The 21,643-nt window shown below is 40.4% G+C and overlaps 1 protein-coding gene and 1 pseudogene across 1 annotated transcript in view; one reads left to right on the top strand and one right to left on the bottom strand.

The window, feature by feature from the left end:
- Nucleotides 1-5,514: 5,514 nt before the first annotated feature.
- Nucleotides 5,515-9,596, bottom strand: LOC134736257 (ankyrin repeat domain-containing protein SOWAHC-like; annotated as a pseudogene).
- A 1,356-nt stretch (nucleotides 9,597-10,952) lies between these two features.
- LOC129479169 (putative ankyrin repeat domain-containing protein 20A2) overlaps nucleotides 10,953-21,643 on the top strand; it is a 52,696-nt gene continuing 42,005 nt past the window's right edge. The window contains 6 exon segments of the mRNA XM_055271851.2: nucleotides 10,953-11,443; nucleotides 15,479-15,593; nucleotides 15,756-15,929; nucleotides 19,834-19,940; nucleotides 20,993-21,012; nucleotides 21,015-21,129. Coding sequence (XP_055127826.1) covers nucleotides 11,241-11,443; nucleotides 15,479-15,593; nucleotides 15,756-15,929; nucleotides 19,834-19,940; nucleotides 20,993-21,012; nucleotides 21,015-21,129 — 734 coding nt within the window. The 5' untranslated portion in view covers nucleotides 10,953-11,240.

Genomic DNA, 21,643 nt, shown 5'->3' on the forward strand with positions numbered 1-21,643 from the left:
ACGTTGTACTTTCACTTTACATCGTACTGTAAGAGTTTAATAATAGCTAAGGCATCAGCATTCATGTGGACTTATTATTCCTATTTAAGAGCTGGTGTGAGGTTTAGGACAGTTACATGTTCTTTATCATAAAACAAATCTATGAAGCATTTATATAAAAACCCAGTATTTCTGGTTTCAAATTCATGCCATTTGCTTGATAGATTTGTTTGCAAGTTAGAGACATTTTATTGCATAACTTCAATGAAATATCATAGTCGTGCTCTTGACTATGTTTAAATCACAAAAAGACTTTAATCTGCACTCAGTTCATTAAACTAAAATCTTCAGTTTGAATATTAATTTCACCTAAAGAACATCCCTAGAAATTTCAGAGAGAAAAAGACTTTACTTGCAGAATATAATCTTCGTTTGCTTTGACAACTAATTAGTTCACATATGTAAAATAAGTCTACCTGTGTGTATGCATAATTAAGATGTAACAGTAGTGTGGTAATGACTTGTTAATTAAAGCAATTAGAATGGCAGTGGATCATGGCACATTTTACCTTAAAAGCCATGAGCAGAATACATCACAAGCTATGATATAATAAATAGTCATTAGGTTTAAAGTAGTTTCCACATATAAAAACACAAAGCATATTTTAGCCCTTTAAATGAAAGCTTCATTCAGTCAATATTGGTCCTCCTGTAGATGCATTTGTGAAACAAACAAAACCACAAAACATATGGCTTACCCGCTTCTCAAAACTTGATGCACAACAGACTGAGGAACTTCTCTACACCAGGACCTATTATTAAAATGAATAAGTCCTCAGTGAAAATCATTTATTTGCCTGGAGTATCATCTGATGTGTCTGTTGTAGGAAGCTGTGGCAGTGGTGGGTGGTTTAGTGAGACGGACCCTGCCCACGTCTGTCCGTCCATCAGTGGGCTAGTGTCTCTCTGGCTGCAGCTGAGAAGGGTCTATAGGAGTTAATGGCATTAGCATGGGATTCAAAATAAATCATCTTGGATTCAAACTTCCGTTTCAGTATTCATTCCCAGCTAAGTTTGTGTAGAATGCTTAATTTTCCTGAGGCTCAATTTTAGTAATGGTAAAGTTTTATCTGCCTAAAAGACAGGGACACATCCCAGTTTTGTGTTTTTTTATTTTTATTTTATTTTATTTTTTTTGAGATGGAGTTTTGCTCTTGTTGCCCAGGCTGGAGTGCAATGGTGCGATCTCGGCTCACCACAACCTCCGCCTCCTGGGTTGAAGGGATTCTCCTGTCTCAGCCTCCTGAGTAGCTGGGATTACAGGTGCCCGCCACCACACCTAGCTAATCTTTTGTATTTTTAGTAGAGATGGGGTTTCATCATGTTGGCTAGGCTGGTCTTGAACTCCTGACCTCAGATGATCCACCCACCTCAGCCTTCCAAAGTGCTGGGATTACAGGTGTGAGCCACCATGCCCGGCCTTATCCTCAAAAAAGAATTTATCAAAATTGTGTGTGTGTGTGTGTGTTTTAAGTAGAGGAGTAACACTTTATTAAAAAGCCACTATATATGTTCTAACAAAAACCTCAATTTAACAATTAAATGTATGTGGGGAGAGGGAGAGAGAGAGAGAGGGAGAGAGGGAGGGACAGAGAGAGAGAAGGAGGGAGGCAGAGAGAGAGAGAGAGAAAAGAGAGAGATATCTCTGGTGTCTCTTCCTTTTCGGATGAAGACCCCAGTCCTAACAGATTAGGGCCTCACCCTTTTGCCCCTATTTAACCTTCACCTTCTTAAAAGTTCCTTCTCCAAATACAGCCACACTGGGAGACAGGGCTTTGGGTTAGGAATTCTGGGGGGGCATAATTCTCTCCAGAACAGACACTAATATCATGAATGCTCAGATTGCTAGTGAATATGTTCTTGTTACAATTATTTTAGCTTTGCAGTTTTAGATAATGAATACTTGGATAATAAATACCCACTATATTCGAATTTTTTTTCAACACTTCTTACTTGCATGGATTCTAAACAGAAGTCCAATGTAATTCTTGTATCTGTTTCTCTGTAGACAGTGTGTTTCTTCCTCTGCCTTATTTTAATATTTTATCTTTGTTACAGGTTTTCTACAGTTCGAATATGATATTCCTAGGTATATTTTTAAAATATTCATCCTGCTTGGTGTTCTCTGAGCTTTTTGGATTTGCAATTTGGTGTCTGTCATTAATTTGTGTTTTTTTCCTAGTTAAAAAATGAATTTTATAGATTTTACGTTCTCAACTTTCACTTATTTTCAAAATGAGAGACAAGACACCTAAACTCCAAGATTTCAGTCCTGAATGCAATAGTACCAGATTTTCAAGTTACATAAGTGAGCTGCATAAACACTACTAGTTTCAAGTGTACCCTATAAGAAACACATGGGCATACTTGCGTTGTTTAACCACACAGTGTCATATCAATAAACATCAAAGTATCTGACATATATTTGTCCATTAAAGGTAAACACAACTCTGAGTATCAAATTAAATTAATCATTTGCCTTTTATAATCTAAATCAGAAACTGAAAAACAGGAAGAATGTAGAGGTAAGTAGCTGAAAATGCTCCACTTACTGCACACAAGCACACCATGACAAAGAATGCTAGAAGTAGCTTTCCTCAGAAGTAAAAATTGAACATTTAAAATATTATTTTATCAGAAAAGTTAAAGCTTTTAGTGTGAAAAGCATGGTAAATGACATTTTAACTTAATCGTTAACTATCTAGCAAATTATAGATTTCAAGCAATTAGTTACCCACATTTCACCAGAACCTTCAGTGAAAGTGTCTACTCTCAACATTGACGAGAACCTTCCTGTTCTGAAGTGTCTACTCTTTAGAGTTGCTTTAGCTTTACATATCTGTAAAACCTAAGATTCCTCAATGAGAAGTTACAGCTTATTCTGTACTAGATACACATAATATATATAGATTTAGAACAAATGGATGCTTTTCAACTTCAAAAAAAGTATTTTAATTTACACATGTTAGATTTTTTTTCACACATGTGTATGCATAAAAGTGTTTTCAAATGCACAGGGTCCACTTCCATAATTCTAAAGCAAAAATAGAGGCACACAAATGGATAATAGTTTGTAGTTTTATGCATTTTTTAACCTATCTTTAAAGAAATTCAATTGCCATTTAGACAGAGATGTGACGAACTTGTAACAAATTTCTATGACTTGGAAAATTAAAGGTCTAAAAATCCTAAATGTTGTAGCTCTGGGCAATTTGCAATTTGTGCATGGGTTCACTCACCCTAGGTTCCGTGAACTCCCTTATCCTGCAAGCTGTAGGTAGTTTCAGCAAATATGAGACTCAAAAGACTAAGGAAGGGCTTGTTTAAATCAGTTCCCTTAAAAGTTGATTCTAATCTTGCAATGAACAGATTTAATATACCTGTGAGTTAAATTTTAATGTAATTATAAAGACATTTACTCTATCATAAATGAATGAAATGTAAGAACCACACTTAAAGCAAGTCTTTCATTTTAATGAATGATATCTTTCATTTACCAGCAGTATTTAAATATAGAAATAGTTGGCGGGCGCGGTGGCTCACGCCTGTAATCCCAGCACTTTGGGAGGCCGAGGCGGGCGGATCACGAGGTCAGGAGATCGAAACCATCCTGGCTAACACAGTGAAACCCCGTCTCTACCAAAAATACAAAAAAAAAAAAAAAAAAAAATTAGCCGGGCGTGGTGGCAGGCGCCTGTAGTCCCAGCTACTCGGGAGGCTGAGGCAGATGGATGGCGTGAACCCGGGAGGCGGAGCTTGCAGTGAGCCGAGATTGCGCCACTGCACTCCAACCTGGGCGACAGAGCGAGACTCCGTCTCAAAAAAGAAAAAAAAAAAAAAAAAAATATATATATATATAGAAATAGTCTCATCTTTTCTCTAGTCCCTTTTATAAAGCAGTGCCATTTTTAACTAGGTGTATTTGTTACCCAGCTTTTCAGTAACTACACTATAGGTATCTAATAGATTCAAGAAAAGATCGGAAAACTGAAAAGATTTAGCATTTTAAACATTTGAAAAATGTTGCTACAAAGCACAGATTATGAATGCATTAGTAAAATAAATTCACACCTTATGTGAGAATCATTAAGTTGGTTTAATAATTATATCACAGAAGTCTGGGCTCACTAATATTTATGCCAATTTATGCTAATTAAACCAGAAAGTTCCTGTAATTCAGCTCTAAGCACCATTTAATAGGGTTATGCCAAATAGAACCAATGGTTATATAATACCCAGAATATAAACCTCAGCAAATTCAAACTTTTAGAATGGCAACACAAGTGAGAATTAGAATGAGAGGCAATATTTCATTTAAAAGTTCCATAGACTGCTAAGAGTGTTCTTTTCTTTTAAAAATTTGTGTGATTGTTAATAATGTACCTTAACACTGGTCTTCCTTGACAGTGGTGTTAGAGATGGTTAGGTGGAACCTATATTATGGAAGTCAGTGTTGCCCATTTCTTTAGTTCAGTGATTAAAACTGAAATTGCTTTTACAAAACAATTGAACTGCTGCTTACAATATAAATAGAATACCAACAGGATTCCTGTTGTATTCACATTATTCTCTAATTAATATTTTTGCATTTTGACTCTGACCTGACCTTCAGTAGTTCCTTTATTTTTATTTTCAAACATTTGTGTGAGTATATAATAGGCATATATATTTATAGGGTGCATGAGATGTTTTGATACAGGCATGCAATGTGAACTAATGACATCACGGAGAGTGGGGTATCCATCCCTTCAAGCATGTATCCTTTGTGTTACAATCCAATTACATTCTTTTAGTTATTTTTAAATGTATAATTATTGACTAGAGTCCCCCTGTTGTGCTATCAAATAGTATGTCTTATTCATTCCTTCTGCCTATTTTTGTACCCATTACCCATCCCCTGCCTTCCCCACCAGCCCCCTAGTACCTACTATGTCCGTGAGTTCAATTGTTTTGATTTTTGATAAGTGAGAGCATGCAATGTCTGCCTTTCTGTGCTTGGCTTGTTTCCCTTAACATAATGATCTCCAGTTCCTTCCATGTTGTTGCAAATGACTGAATCTCATTCTTTTTTAGGGCTGAATAATACTCCACTGTGTATATCTACCACATTTTCTTTAATACATTAATCTGTCGATGGACACTTAGGTTGCTTGCAAATCTTAGCTGTTGTCAACAGTGGTGCAACCAGCATGGGAGTGCACATATTCGACATACTCATTTCCTATTTTGGGGGTATATACCCAACAGTGGGATTGCTGGATCATGTGGTACCTCTATTTTCAGTGTTTAGAGGAACCTCCAAACTGTTCTCCACCGTGGCTGTACCAGTAGTACCTTAAAATACAAATGCAATTGGTAAAAAAAACAAGGCAGCATGTAGCACTTGCACTTACAAATATTACCAGTTTCGTAACAATTTGCATTTTTTTTTGTCCTTGGAAGAGTAACCACTTAATAAAACAGATACATAAAAGCGCAATATTCCTTCCTTTGCAGGGCATCCAGGAATGGTGAAAGCAAAGAAACAATCAACCCTTCTCTTCCCCCAACTTCTAGTCTCCCGAAATAGGGACGCCAGGTCAGACAGGTGCAGGAGGGAAATGGGGCACAGGCCAAGGTATGATGAATCTCTTAAAAAGAGATCCGGCCGGGCGCGGTGGCTCACGCCTGTAATCCCAGCACTTTGGGAGGCCGAGGCGGGCGAATCACGAGGTCGGGAGATCGAGACCATCATGGCGAACACGGTGAAACCCCGTCTGTACTAAAAATACAAAAAAATTAACCGGGCATGGTGGCGGGCGCCTGTAGTCCCAGCTACTGGGGAGGCTGGGGCAGGAGAATGGCATGAACCCGGGGGGACGGAGCTTGCAGTGAGCTGAGATCGCGCCACTGCACTCCAGCCTGGGCGACAGAGCGAGACTCCCTCTCAAAAAAAAAAAAAAAATCCACTTTCCCCAGAATGCTAGCCTGATGGGAACTCCGCCCCATCCATTCCAACCTAGTAAGGATAGTTTAGTTTGTCTTTTCTGGTCTCACTTCCTTACTCACATCTAGTGTTCTTTTTTTGTTTCTGTTATTAAATTTCAGAAAAACCTTAGCATTTTCTAAAAGAAATTATTTTTACCTAAATACATTGGACTTTGGTCTTCATTTAAAGGAATAGGATAAGTGGCCTTTAAGAGAGCATTCCTCCTCTTCCTCTTCCAGTGGCTGCTTTGGGTCCCTGAAAGAGGGTGTGATGTGAACGATCTGGGTTGTGAAGTGGGTTTTGTTGAGCCTGTGTTTTTTAAGTCCATTAGTCCTGCCCAAGGCTGTACGCCCTGGAATCCTTGGCTTCGCCTCTGGACCACCTTCAGCCAGGTGGTGATGAAGAGGGTCCCCCCATCCTCCAGGACGTGTGAGAGTTTGTAGGTGATCAGATGGAGGGGGCACCTTTTAAATCTTTCAGTACCCACCCCCGCCGTTGGCGGTGCTCTCCCCGTTGTCCTCGTCCAGGACTCCCACCAGGGTCTCGGATCTCCTCTGTGATGCTCTGACTCACATACTGGGAGGGCCTTTTCCCAATGTAGTCCCTGATGTCCACATCGGCGTCCTAGGTCCCCACTAGCAGCTTCACCATCTCCAAGGTACATGGCTGCCAAGTGCAGGGCGGTGTAGCCCTGCTCGTCCTGGCCTTGTTGTTCCCAGGCAGCGGAGGCTCGTTGGGGAAGTTAACCAGCATGGCCAGAAGCTCCAGCCTGCGGTGCTAGGCGCCCGCGCAGGCAGGTGTGGCAGTGATGAAGCCCAGCATGGCCAGCAGGCCGGCTGGCACGGGAGCAACTCCCTAAGCTGTCCACTCCCCATCGGAGGCCAGAGCAGCCAGCCGCGCTCCCGGGTCCAGCTCACCCAGCCCCGCAGCTCTCCTCCTCCGCGGTCGGGAAAGCCAGCGCTGCGCCGACAGAGTCACTTGCCTCTGCCCTGTCCTCCTCGGAGGAGCTCCCAGGCTGCTGCCTCCAGGACACACGCTCCTCTTCAGGGGCGGGGCGCTGCCCCTTCCCAAGTCGCACAAGTTCTGGCGGAACGGCCTCGGGGCGGTAGCCCCGCCCCCAGGAGCTGCCCCTGTCCGCCTCCTGGCAGCCGTGGGGGGCGGGGACTCCAAGTCCTCGCTGGCCCTAGGTCCCGCGTCTGGGGTAGGGGCTGGTGGAGCCAGCGAGCTCTTCCTGCGTCCCCGCCGCTCAGGGCGGCCCATGCAGGGGCTGGGTTCCCCCTCGCCCAGCTCGGCCTTGCCTGTGGAGCGCCTCGGGGACCGCTGTTTCAGGGAGGGGATGGTGAATGCTGCGCTCCGCGTTCCCGTGGACGCGGGACAGGTCCCAGGGGCGCTGCCTCAGGCGGAGGCCCCGCCAGAACCTCTTCCTGAGACGCAGGTACTCGGCGCCATCGGCGGGATCGGTGCAATGGCCACAGCATCCACACGGAGATACATTTAAACAGTTTTATTCTCCTGGTTTTTTTTTTTCATTCCAGAAACCATTACTACTATGCAACAAAGTAAAAATATCTAGTTTAAATAATAATTTGATACGGTCAGGTGGGTATGAGTGCACACGTGTGTGTACATACACACGCAGGCTCTGAATGGGATATTTTGGCGGAGCAGAGGGATAGGGCTTTTATTTCGTTGGGGTGTTGAGTTAGAATCACCCTTCTCACAAATAATTTAAATCAGGAGTTTTGTTAAAGCTAATTTGTACAACTAGGCAACATCTTCTCCCCATATATTTATACACATACACACATCTCTAATATTTGCATTTATTACTTCATCTAAAAGAGCTTGGAAAAAGTGTCCTAAGTCTTTGGCTAGTTAAGGTAAAAATCTATATTTTAAAGTAATAAAAACATTTGCTATGGACAGAGGCATGCAGACACTCTGGGTGAAGTTGATTGATGTTCCACTGAAGGAAATGACATAGGGTTTTCTAAGGGAAAGCCCAGCATGCTACAAGGAGAGGGGAGGTCCCGGGAGGGAACTGGAGTCAGCATTAGGATCTAAGTGTCATAGGGGAGTGTGTTACCAAAAAAGACTATGGCTGTTTCTGTATCCATTCTGAACTGGTTACCATGAGTGTGTGTGTGTGTGTGTGTGTGTGTGTGTGTGTGTGTGTGAATTAAAAGAGGAGTTACATGCTGGGGCATTTCCGGTATCTCGACTGGCATCTCAGCTGCTGGTGATGATGGCTATACATTTTCCTCAGTATTCAATGATGCGTATTTTGAGTTAACAATTCACCCATTGGCTGAGGCAGGTGGATCATCTGAGGTGAGGAGTTCGAGACCAGCCTGGCCAATATGTGAAACCCTGTCTCTACCAAAAATACAAAAATTAACCAGGCATGGTTGCAGCACCTGTAATCCCAGCTACTCGGGAGGCTGAGACAGGAGAATTGCTTGAATCCAGGAGGCAGAGGTTGCAGTGAGCTGAAACGGGCCACTGCACTCCAGCTTGGGCAGCAGAGTGAGACTTGGTCTCAAAAAAAAAAGTTATTGTGACATGCTGTACACATTCACAATTCAATGTCTCCCAGAAGTCAGAGACAACCTAGAAAATTCAAAGAAAACTTTACTACCCAAATCACCCTTCTATAAAATATAATAGAAGATGTCAAATGTAAAAATAAAACTGTCCTCTGGGCCCTCAATTTTCTGTGTTATGGGGGAAGGCAGACAGCTACTCAGCAGTTATATCCCATAAGAATGGATAACACTAAAACAACTGACAGCATCAAGTATTGGTTAGAAAGTGGAACTGATTCTCTCAAACATTTTCATTGTAGTTTAAGATGGCACAACCACTTAGGAAAATGTCTCCCCATTTCATACAATGCCAAATATATACTTATTTTATAACCCAGAAAATCCACTCTTATGTACTTAAATTCAAGAAAAGTGAAAATATTATTACAGAAAAACGTGTATATCTGATTTGTTCGTAGCAGGTTTATTCATGATAGCCTCAAATCAGAAACAGCTTTTGTGTCTATCAATAGTGGAATGGATTAAAAACAAAACAAAGGCCTCAAACCTGTGGTATAGTCATAAAATTGAGAATTACAAAATAAAATTAACGAATAATAGGAGCAAAATGATAAGTGTCACAAGCATGTTTAGTGAACGAACAAAAAATTATATAATTTATAATTTCACTTACATAAATTGTGAAAACAGACAAAACTAACCTTTTGTGGAAAGAAAACCATGGAAGCCTCTGTGTTCAAATACTGACTGGAAATGGGCATGAGAAAACATGTTTCTGCCAGATCTTCTATATGCCTCATGTGCATTCACTCGATGTATTTTGCATATACTATTTTTGCAAATAAAACTGAGATAAAGGCAAAATAACTCAAGAGAAAATAGCTAGAAATAGGTAGAGTTGGGATAGAAGCCTTGGAAGCTCCCCCCAATCTTGCCCACCCGGCACAGGCCGAGGAAGGCCTGGGACAATGCTGTGAGCGACCTGAGGGTCGTCCAGGGGAGCCCCGCCAGCCCATGCTGGCGCCCGAGCTGCCAGCCGCCATCTGAATATGTTGCAAAGACAGTGCTGGCCTGGCAACCGGTGATGCTCCACGCCACACCCCGACCCCCACTTCTACCCAAGTAGCGGCAACCCTAGAGATAGATGCCTGGGCGGCAGCGGCTAAGTCTAGCAGTTGGCCAGGCGGCCAAAGGTCGGGAACTGGCCGTTCACCCCATCCCAGTTTCCACGGAGAACTCAACCACCATGGCCCCTGAGCCGACCCTCAGGCCTGGTGGGCTGTGCTCTGTGCCCGCAAACCTGACGCCATCCAGGGGAGCTCCGCCTTCCCGCGCCAGCGTCTCAGCTGCTGCAGAAAACTGCAAAACTGCAAGTTGCACACGGGCAGAGATGACGGAGCAACCCCTGACCCTCCGCGCCACTCACCCTACCCGCACACCTGCCACGCGGACCCTGGGCCAGTGCCTGGGCGCACAAGGCAGTCCCCACAGCAGCGGCACCAGGGTGAAAACCTGCTGCTCGATACCATCCCAATTACCACGAAGAGCCCGCCCCCGCGCGGCCCCTGCGTTCTTGGAGGAGGCCAAGTCAGAGCAGCCCCTCAAGTGGGCGGGCGATGCACTTGACCCTGAGGACATCAGGTACCAGGCCCACCAGCTCGCGCCAGCATCGGAGCCACAGCTGCAGTCTAGACGTGGTGCACCGGCAGCAAGTGACTGGACACCCCAGACCAGGCCCGCCCCCCAGTAGCGTGGATCCTGAGGCCAGACCCCCAGGCGGCAAAATCAGGCGACCGGCCCCGCCAGCAGCCGCTCAGTATCATCCATGTGGATACAGAGTGCCCAGCGCCAGGGCCCAGGATCCGCAGAGATGTCCAAGAGGAGCGGACCTTGAGGCCAGGTGGGCTGTGCACTCTGCGACCCTCAGGCCATCCAAGGGAAGCTCCACCATCCCGCGCCAGTGCCAGATCTGCAGCTGCAAACCGCGCGTGGGGCACTGGCAGCAGTGAGGTCGGGTGGGGGAAGGAGCAGCCCCTGACTCTGCCTCCATGCCTCTCCAGCTACCTGACACTAGCCACACAGACACCAGGGCCAGAGCCTCAGCGTGAAGCCAGCCCATCCGCAAAGCCACTCCGGTGGCCGCAGAGTGCCCTTGCCAGCACCCTATCTCCCTTCTGAGCAGGAGCGGGGTGGGCTGCAAGGCCAGGCAGGCCGTGCTTTTCAGGCCGGGCTGGATGGCGCCTGCGATCCCGCACCAGCGACCCTGGGGCTTCCCGGGCGATCCCAGGAGAACCCGCGAGCCCAGCCGCGCCTGCCCAGAGCTGCAGCCCCACCTGCCGGCGCGCGCCGCCAGGGGGCGGCTTCGGGGCGGGGCGGCAATCACCGTGCAGGCGCGCGCCCAACAGCTTTGCGAGGCTCACTCGGTCTGAGAGGTCGGAGGCTGCGAGTGTCGCTGCTGAAGGCTGTGGTAGACCGGGCTGGATCGCGGATTGTGGAGTAGATTATACATTTGGGATCACAGATTGGGGGTTGGTTCGTGGATTTGGGGTAGGATGGAGGATTTGGGGTTGGATAGGGGATTTGGGGCTGGGTCGGCTGGGGTCGGGGGAGAGGAGTGGTGAAAAGGTGACAGGGAGCTGCCCCCGCTCAAGAGCCGGTGGTTGGGGGTCTGAGAAGAAGTCACCACTATGAAGTTATTCGGCTTCGGGAGCCACAGGGGCCAGACGGCCCAGGGCTCCATAGACCACGTCTACATGGGTTCCGGATACCGAATCCAGGACTCCGAACTGCAGAAGATCCACAGGGCGGCTGTCAAGGGTGACGCCGCGGAGGTGGAGCGCTGCCTGGCACGCAGGAGCGGAGACCTGGACGCCCTGGACAAGCAGCACAGGTAGCGGGGGCTCAGCCCGGGGTGGGAGGGGGTCCCCAGGCCCGGCTTCCCCGCAGCCCCTGGGACTGGGCCTTGCAGGGCGGCGGGGCACCCTCGGAGCGGCGGAGCCAAACGGACTCTCAGCTGTTTTCCATCCCTCATAATTCCCTGGCTGGAGCAGTTGGAGAGTTTGAGTGATTTAACTCACAAAGTTAAGCATATACAGTGTTGTTATTTTTAACGTACACGTTTAAAACATAGTTTATATACATTATAGGAGGTGCCTAATGAGAGAACTCATTCCCCTATCAAAAATACCGTGAGTTATTTTCAGTAGGCGAAAAGTTCTCAGATAAAACTGTCCGTTTTACTTCCGTATCCACCTGTGTAGGTAGGTTCTTTACTGAAGGTTCTTAGAGAGAAACTTGGAAGTAGGAGGTGGGTTCTGTGTTCTTGAATGGGAAGGCACATTTTTCTCAAAACGTGAGCTCTTTCTGTGTTTATCAATTTTACATAGACCGAATGAAAATATCAAGGTTTTAATAATTTTGAATGACACCTGCTGTCTTTCATTATTGTGATGACATTTTAAAAAATCTCATAATGGAGTGAAAAAACACTTGCTCCTCTAGATATCAATATGTGCTATTAATTTCTACAATTAATTGTTTACTAACAGCTGAAAAGACAGATAAACTCATGGAACAGAATAGGAAACCCAGAAACACTGAAATTATGTGAGATATACGTAAGGATTGATGAGTAGGAAAGGATGAATTATTAATGAAAAAATGCCTACTGTTTGAAGAAAACGAATGAAATTTTATGTCACAAACATGAGTTCCTGATTTAATACAGATTGAAATTTTTACATATGCAAATGAGTAAAGTACCAGAAGAAAACACAAATGCTTATTTTACAAGTACATTTTATGTTGACAAATGCCTTCCTAAGAATGACCTCATAAGCAGGCATTCTGAAGGCTGATTTAGCAAACTAAAAATTAAAACTGCCTGTGTTTCAGAAAAAAGTTAACAAAATAAAAGAGCTTACTTGAAAAATATTTACTATATTATATATATATATTTTCAGATGAAAAGTATGTTTTCATTTTATAGGGAATTCATTATATTGTTTTTTCTGTTTTTGAGTTGGAGTCCCACTTCTTTGCCCAGGCTGGTGTCCAATGGCACAATCTTGGCTCACTGCAACGTCTGCCTGCTGGGTTCAAGCAATTCTCCTACCTCAGCCTCCCAAGTAGCTGGGATTACAGGCAGGTGCCAGCATGCCTGGCTAATTTTTGTATTTTTAGTAGAGAGGGGATTTCACCATGTTGGCCAGGCTGGTCTGGAACTCCTGACCTCAAGTGATCTGCCCGCCTCCGCCTCCCAAAGTGCTGGGATTACAGGTGTGAGCCACCGCGCCCAGCCTATATTATTTATATATCATAAGATATATATATATGTATATATATATTACTGATATGTATAATATATATTACAGATATAATATGTTATATATATCAGTTATATATACACATTAGATGAAAAGTACATCTTCATTTTACAGGGAATTCTTTCAAATCAAACCATCAAACACTCTAAAAGTGGGCAAAGTACCTTTTTCCAGATCTACGAGTTACTTATATACATAGGAAAAAATCCTTCTCATTTATGGTATACGAGTTTAAATTAACAGAGGAATGAAACAGTTTTCTATCCACAATATTTGTGAGGATGTTTTATACTGCTGCTTAAAGTTTAAGTTGCTGATTACTTTTCAAATAGATAATTTGGTGGTAAGTACTACATTTAAAAAATGTGTATGCCCTTTACCCATCAATTCCATTATACTAAAACACCCTTAGGAAATAAAGATACATGCACTTTATTTTTCACAGCACTTATTTTAAAAAGAACCCATAGAATGGATCCTATAAATAAATTTCAGTTGCATCCATAGGGTGAAATAATATGTGACCACTGAAGGTGGCAATAGATACAGAAGTACGTTGATGTGCGAAGATGTATTTTGTTACAGCTAGCAAGGAAAAAAAATTAGTTAAATTATACATACACAAACATACTATGGTCTTGTTTTAGCAAAAATATGTACAAAATATGATAAAATTTGTAATTTCTGAGCATTTGTATTTTAAGTAAAGGTTTTTTCCTTTTTCTTATCTGTGATTGCTGCAGTGAGCATGTACAAAACTTCTAGTAAAAGTTTATTATTAATGGAATAATCCTTGGGAAGAGAGGAATATGAATCTTGCGCTGATGAAAATAATTTCTCGCTTTCTATTTTTTATCATTATTGTGAGTATTGTTATCTTCTTTGAGCTTTTACCCTCTTCAGAAGTAAAAAGGAAATGTTTTTATCTGTTTCCAGATTTTATTATCTATATATTTTATTATGTACCTATGTTTTTCTTATATACTCATTCCATTTATGCAATGATAGATTAATCATTTCATTTTAATTGTATTCTTTAAAAATAAAATAACACATATAAATATTACTATTGCCAAAATATTGCTTTATAAGAATTTATTTAAAAATATTGAACTCCCCAACTGTATTTATCCATTCTTTCATTCCATTTGTGCATCAAGCATAACCTGAGTACCTGTTATGTAGGAGACATATTCTACTATCTCTCAGGACCTTTCTATCCTTAAAAACTTCATTTTTACCTGCCCCACCTGCACAAGCTGAGAGACTTAAAATAGGAATATTAAGACTTAATCTCTTTGAAACTTTATCTCCTACCTTTCAAACAAAAGTATTTCTGAAGTCAGAAAATAGTAGAAGATAACCTTTAACTGCCCTTTCAAAAGTTTATCAGTCTTAAATACTAATATTAATCATTGGAAAGTCTTATTTGCATATATTTTGTAAGTATAAATATTGAATAAAATGAGCCATACATATTCATTTGAATCATGAGTTTCCTTTGGCTTCAAGTTGTTTGAAAATAAAAGAATTAATTTGTTTAAAAAATGCATTATTTTTATTTCAGTGCTCTTTCCCCATAGTACCTTTAAGAACTAAAATATATTTAAGTTTCAGTTACATGCCTAGAACTGCCCTAGACCTGCTGAATATACCATATTCTACTTAATGTAAGGTCTCATGGATTGTGTGATGCCCTACTATTTTATATATCAATAAGATAATTTTTAAAATGCTACCAATTATAGTTATAATAAATCATGAATTATAAGTGGCATTCCAACGTCAGAGGTGTTAAAATGTGACCTACTCGTTAAGCCATCCTGCAAAGTAGGTATAATTGTATCATTCTACCTAATTAAAATGTTTTTGTTAAGTAGTACCAATAGTAAAAATTATAATATCTGGCTGGGTGCAGTGGCTCACACCTGTAATCTCAGAACTTTGGGAGGCTGAGGTGAGAGGATTGCTTGATGCCAGGAGTTTCAGACCAGCCTGGGCAACAAAGTGAGATTCTTACTCTACAAATATTTTTAAATAAATAGCTGGGCATGCTGCGGCACATCTGTAGTCCCAGCTGCTCAGGAGGCCGGGGATGGAGGATGACCTGAGCCCAGGAGTTCCAGGTATACTTACATCATTGCACTCCAGCCTGGGCAAAAAAGTGAGACTTTGTCTCAAAAAACAAAAATCTTACAATTATTGAGTTGTTGTAGGAACTGTTCTACGTACTTTACATAGCTTCTCATTTAAGCATCACGATGGTGTCTTATGAGATAGCTACTATTGTCATCTTTATTAATGAGGAAGTTGAGGCACAGAAAGGCTAAGCAATAGTTGGTAAGTGACAGGGTTTAAAGTAGGACTCAAGCCCTAGTTGAACCGAATCCAAAGAATGAGCTTTTTCTATTCAAATAGGCTGCTGTTTTCATTAAGGCAGTGAGCAGTAAGAGCTAGTAAGTATTGTACTTTCTTCAAAAAAATTATTTGTTTTGAAGGCAGAGGAAAAACATGCTATTCAATTTTTACAATTACATGAATGATTGTATGTTTTGAGATACTGTACTACAGTTTCTTAAAAAATCCTCTTACTCTCATAGAACTGCTCTATATTTGGCCTGTGCCAGTGGCCATGTGAACATGGTCACTCTCCTGGTTAACAGAAAATGCCAGATTGATATCTGTGACAAAGAAAACAGAATGCCTTTGATACAGGTATATTACAGCCAACTCTTTCAGCATGACATGGATTTGATTTACATATATAGAATTAAAATAAATTGATCTCACTTAAATATAACTAGTTGGTGAAACCTGTGGAATGTGTATTTTGAATTCTTGGAATTTACAATCTGTTTCTTAGTCTAACACGGATAGGCTGTCCATTGCCAGGAAGAGGCTTGTGCTGTTATTTTGGTGGAACATGACGCCAATCCAAACCTTAAGGATATCTATGGTAACACTGCTCTCCATTATGCTGTGTATAGTGAGAGCACCTCACTGGCAGAAAAACTGCTTTTCCATGGCACAAATATTGAAGCACTGGACAAGGTATAGATCAATCAACTTTCTTTCCAAAATATTTGTTTTAACATTGACATAGGTAAGGGTCAATGTTTTATATTTGGAAGCTCAACTATTCCCTGAATGCAAATGCAAATTAAATTATTTTGAAATAACTTGTCTTAAGATTTTATTTTAAATATTGATACTTTTAAAAGAAGCATTAAAGGGCACAGCTTTATAAAATGCACTTTGGAAAATATTTGTGAATTTGTTAAAGGTAAAACCTTTTCAACTTTTTTTCTACACAGGGTTATTCTTTTTTTTTTTTCCTAATTAGTGTAAAACAACACAGGAAAGAAAATATTCGCTGGAAATAGGCTTTATCTTAAAACTCAAACAAAACTAAAGCAACTTACAATAAATGGACATGTTGCTGCTGCTGCTAATTTTCTGAAAAACTGATGTATCATCTCTCAGTGGCAAGGCTTAAGAGGGAAAAATGGGAGGAGAAAAGATCAATCAGAAATATACAGGTCGCTTGGAAATTAGGTAATGAGGGAAAATGCCAGGAAGAGGTTTTTTTTTTTTTTTTTAGTTTGTTGTTCTTCCAGTTTATGTGTTGAGACAAGGTGCTCTTTAGCTTTGGGTCTAATAATTTTTGGTTTGAAAAAGAATGAGTTGAAACTTGCCTAGAGATTAATTTTAGGAGGACTTTGAGGAAACCAGATTTGCAGTGAATAGGTGGTGACGAAGTGAGAAAAACTTCAGCAGAAGGTGGAACAAATTACTAACTGACTTTTTGCCCATCCTGGCAGAAACAGCCACTTAGATAAGAGTCTAAAGCCTCCTCTTAAATCTAGAATGTCTTGGTGGGAAGGTGGGCAATAAGGAGCTTGTAAATAGTAAAATCAAGTGGGATTTTGAGTTTACTTGTCCCTGTTCTACCCATAGCCAGGAAACTTAATTGGAGTTTTAATAAATGACTCTATCTCTTACTCTTTTCTCTTTCTGGCCACATCTCCAACTGATAAACAGAATTAGCCATGTGGGTGAGAGGTGAGACTCAAGTGATCGTCTGCTGCACTAATTCTCAGAATTGTGCATTACAGTGACCCGAGGACATTTTGTTAAAAATCTACAATTGTAGGGTTTCCCCTGAAGATTTTGATGTAATAGACCTAATAAGGCCTGAACGTGTTTAAAAATGTTTTCTTGAAGCTGGGCACAGTGGCATATTCCTGTAGTCCCAGCTTGAGCCTAAGAGTTTGAATCCAGCTTGAGCAACATAGTGAGACTCTTGTCTCTAACAAAAATAATAGCCAAAACAACAACAACAACAACAACAACAACAAAAAAAACCTTCAAGGTTCGGATACACTCCTGATTAAAAACCCCAGAATAGATAAGTGCCATATATAAATTTCTGTATCTCAAAAATGTAAGAAATCTCTAGAAGAGTTGGCATTTGATAGTTGCCACTTTCTTCAAAGTTCTCCTTTTCAATAATATTAGCCTGACTTATCTGTCTTTCTCTACATCTGTGACTGGGAAGTGAAAGGAAATATTATTGGCAGTATCTCTCAGCTTACAGAATAACATGTTTTGCTTCCCACCGTGAATCATTCACTACCATTCAGAGAGTCTTTAGAAATTTGCTTATGGGTAATCTTTCAATAGGTAGAGGCTGACCCTTTCATGATTTGATGTCCCTTTGTCACCATGCAGGTGATTATGTGTCAACAAATGTTCATTACAAGTTGGGCTTTCTCAATTAGAATAGTAGCAAATCCTAAACTATTTTTTTTAGTTGAGGTTGTATTATGAACCATCTCAGTATGTTTGTTAAGTTTATAGAACTTTAGCATACCCAAAATGTCAGTTTTAAACACTGAAGTCCATGAAGTTAATAAGAATACAGATAGGAATCTTTTAATAATTTAGTTTTAGCAGTCTTGTGAACCAATTATCTATTTGGTTAACAATCTGGGAAAATTATATACAAATATATTTTAAATGAATAAATGTTGGAAAAATTCTTGAAGCAGGTATTATGAGTCTTTTTAGCAATTTTTATTATATATGAGAGCCTGATTTTTTGGTAAAACATATAATACTAGAGAAAGAAAATATTTTACATGCAAATACTTGCATTATACACAACCATTTAGTAACACATTTATAGCGAATATAAAAACACAAGGGCTATATTCCAATGTGGTACACAGATTTGTTTGTTTGCCTCTATAAGTTGAATCAACATGTAAAATTTAGAAGACTCATGAAGAAATCTGGACTTCAGGCTTATCCTAAAAAATCCAATCTGGTGTCCCCTGAGTTTCTATCACTGTTTGGTCTGATGTGCAGAGGTTGCCCCTTTATAGAAGGCATGTATTCTCCAGTTTGCTACTGTGCCCACCTTAGTACTTCCTTTACTCAGGCAACCTTCCTTTGTCCTTGTAAGTGTTTGAGTTTACAAGTCCTATGTTATAGTATATTTTGATAAAAATTTCAAGGCTTTTAAGTCAGCATGTATTTGTTTATAATATATAGTTTATAGAGTATATAAATCCCTCAGTTATGGAGTTGAATTTTAGAATTTAGAAGTTTTTAAAACTTTCTCTTTATATATACCACAAATAATCATCTGCCTGTAAGAATGCCTAGAAGCCTTTTTAGGTTATTCCTGGTTATAGTTGGATAATTTACGAATATTGCAGACATTACATCTTTCTCCTCAGCACTCTTCCTTAGAAATGCAAGTGACTTATTGGCTTTTATTATGCCAGAAATAATTCATATGGATCAGTATGAGAACTTTTATTGATAACCCATTATGTTTTTATTTCTGATTTATATTTTGTCTAAAATAAAAAATAATTTTAAATAGCCATTTAAGTGGAACCCAGTAAAAATGGATTTAAAAAGTAGAGCTGCACTAGGGTCCCGGGATTACCATTATAATTGAGAATAGTATTTCTTACTGAGCTTTGGTGTTTTAAATATTTGTTCTCAAGTTTTTTAAACCTATCTCTCTTACACAGAACATACTGAGCTTTCTAACAGTAAAGATAAAAATCTATTCTCTTGTATTAGGGAAAAAACCATGGACTATTTAATAATAAGGAAAATAAGTGCATTTGAAGCCAATCTCTCTTAATTCAAAGCTCATTTCCATAGTGACCCATTTGGAGCAGGAGTGCATGACTTTGGCATCTGGGAACCTGACACCACTGATAGAAGTGACTCAACAAGTTTGTACCACCCAGAGGAAGCCTCCACCTGTTTTGGGAAGCTCTGGCAACTGTATCTCTGAAACTCTTAATTCCTCAAATATTAATGTTTGCCACAAATAGTATTGTCAAATGGGGATTAGGTAAAATTCAAGAGATTTCTTGATTATTAGACATAAAATACAGTTTTGTAATACTTCTCAAACACAGATGGTCATGGAGTCTTTCTCTTGGGTATAATATTTCTGATAAAGCAAATATTCTTTGGAATATAGTTTAAGAAACACTGCTTTAGAGATAGTAATTTAGATCATTAATTTATGTAAAAAACTTAAAATATTTGCTACTATGTCTTAGGGTTTTAGGGACAAAAGATACAGTCCTTGCCCTCAAGAAGCTCTTGGTTTCAGTGGGAAACAGTGAAATGATTACAACGTACCATGCTAAGTGCTGTGATCGAAGCAAGGATTCTTGGGACTGGTAAATGTTTAAAGTGAGTTTTGGCAATGAGCACAGTTAATCCGGGGAGACAGAGGAGGGTTGTTTGTAAGGCAAAGACAGCACATCAAAAAGCACAGAGGAGTGAGAAGGAAGGGACTGCTTTTCATTTACTTCCTTTCTATATTGTACGTTGAAGTTAAAAGCATCCTAGAGAAGATTTTCAGTTCATTTGAGAAATCTGTAATTTTGTGAATTATTTTTTTTCTGCTGTTTTATAGGACAATAATATCCCACTTTTATTCACTGTAATTTGCAAGAAAGAGAAAATGGTAGAATTTTTATTGAAAAACAAAGCAAGTACGCATGCCGTTGATAGGCTGAGACTGTCAGTAGTCCTTTTTTTTTTTAAATAAAATCTGCATATTCTAGAGTGGTAACAGTCACTCAAATCAGAAATATTAATAAGAAGATTAACATAATTATTGGCATATAATGAAAAATATCACCACGAATAATCTGGTAGACCAGCAAATATTTGGACTGAGTAACATAAAGAACAGTATATAGTAGGATTCATCTTCTCTTATAATATAGAGTGTTGGGTATATATAATGAGATGTTTTTGGTACTGTAATCTTTTATTAACTAAAGGGTTTTGTGTTAGTTTTATTAATTTTTTTTTTTTTGAGATGGAGTCTCACTCTGTTGCCAGGCTGGAGTGCAGTGGTGTGATCTTGGCTCACTGCAACCTCCACCTCCCAGGTTCAAGTGATTCTCCTGCCTCAGCCTCCCAAGTAGCTGGGACTACAGGTGCATGCCACCATGCCCAGCTAATTTTTGTATTTTTAGTAGAGATGGGATTTCACCATGTTGGCCAGGATGGTCTCGATCTCTTGACCTCGTGATCTGCTCTCCTTGGCTTCCCAAAGTGCTGGAATTACAGACATGAGCCATCGCACCTGACCAGTTGTATTAATTTTTAAAGTGTGGATTTTTAGTTTATGACTACTAGTATTGTCATTATTATTATTATTGTTGTTGTTGTTTTCAGCCTGCAGATAACTCTTATCTGACCCCTAGCTGATTTGACTAGGAAAACAGTGGAGGAATCTTCATCTAAATCTTTGCCTACTTTAGATAAGTGACCTCAGCACAGTTTCTTGGCCATCAAAGGACTATAAGTTAACAACTTGTATTATGTCATAGCCCAGTGAGACAAGAGGCTTCCCTGTTGTCCCTTTCTTTTAGCCTTGGTGATAATTTACAAAGATGAACACTTGAGCACCCTAGATGCTTATAGACCCAAGCTAGTACATGCAAATCGTTATTACGTCTACACTGACAGGCAGATATCAAATTGGTAAAGTGTATCAAACTAGCTTTTTAAAAAAGTCTTTATTAAAGTTCTTGAGTGGAGTTATTTCTTTGTCATTTTAGGTCAGCCCTCATGCTTGCTGTGCATATGACTCACCAGGTATTGTCAACATCCTTCTTAAGCAAAATATTAATGTCTTCACTCAAGACATGTGTGGACAAGATGCAGAAGATTACGCTATTTCTCATCATTTGACAAAGTAAGTGTTTATGTTAAAAGGCCAGTTAATACTAAATTGAAGTTTAAAATAATTGCAACTACTCCATCTTATACATTAGGTGAGAGTTCATAGTTTGGTTCAGATAGTGTGAAATAGCAATGAGTTAGTCTACCTTTTAGCCAGAATCAAGCAGAAGTCTAGATTAGTTAGAAGTAGAGTGCAAGATTTTTTCTGGATTTTTGAGACCTTTATCCCTAGGGATCTCAATGTTGTTCATTTTATTCTAAGTATAATCCCCATGCATGGGATAAAAAGAGCCACATCTTTGATTTCTTTTCCTTTCCTTTCCTTTTTTTTTTTTTTTTGTAGAGACAAGGTCTCACTCTGTTGCCCTGGCTGGTCTTGAGCTCAAGTAATCTCCCTGCCTCGGCCTCTCAAAGTGCTAGCCACCATGCCTGACCTGACTTTTCTAATTATTGAGTCTTGAAATGTCCAATTTAGCAGAAAATCTTGTATTGTCCCCTGGGGCTCTCACCTGTGTCTTCCTTCTTTG

This window comes from Symphalangus syndactylus, chromosome 3, assembly GCF_028878055.3.
Source record: "Symphalangus syndactylus isolate Jambi chromosome 3, NHGRI_mSymSyn1-v2.1_pri, whole genome shotgun sequence".
NCBI lineage: Eukaryota > Metazoa > Chordata > Mammalia > Primates > Hylobatidae > Symphalangus > Symphalangus syndactylus.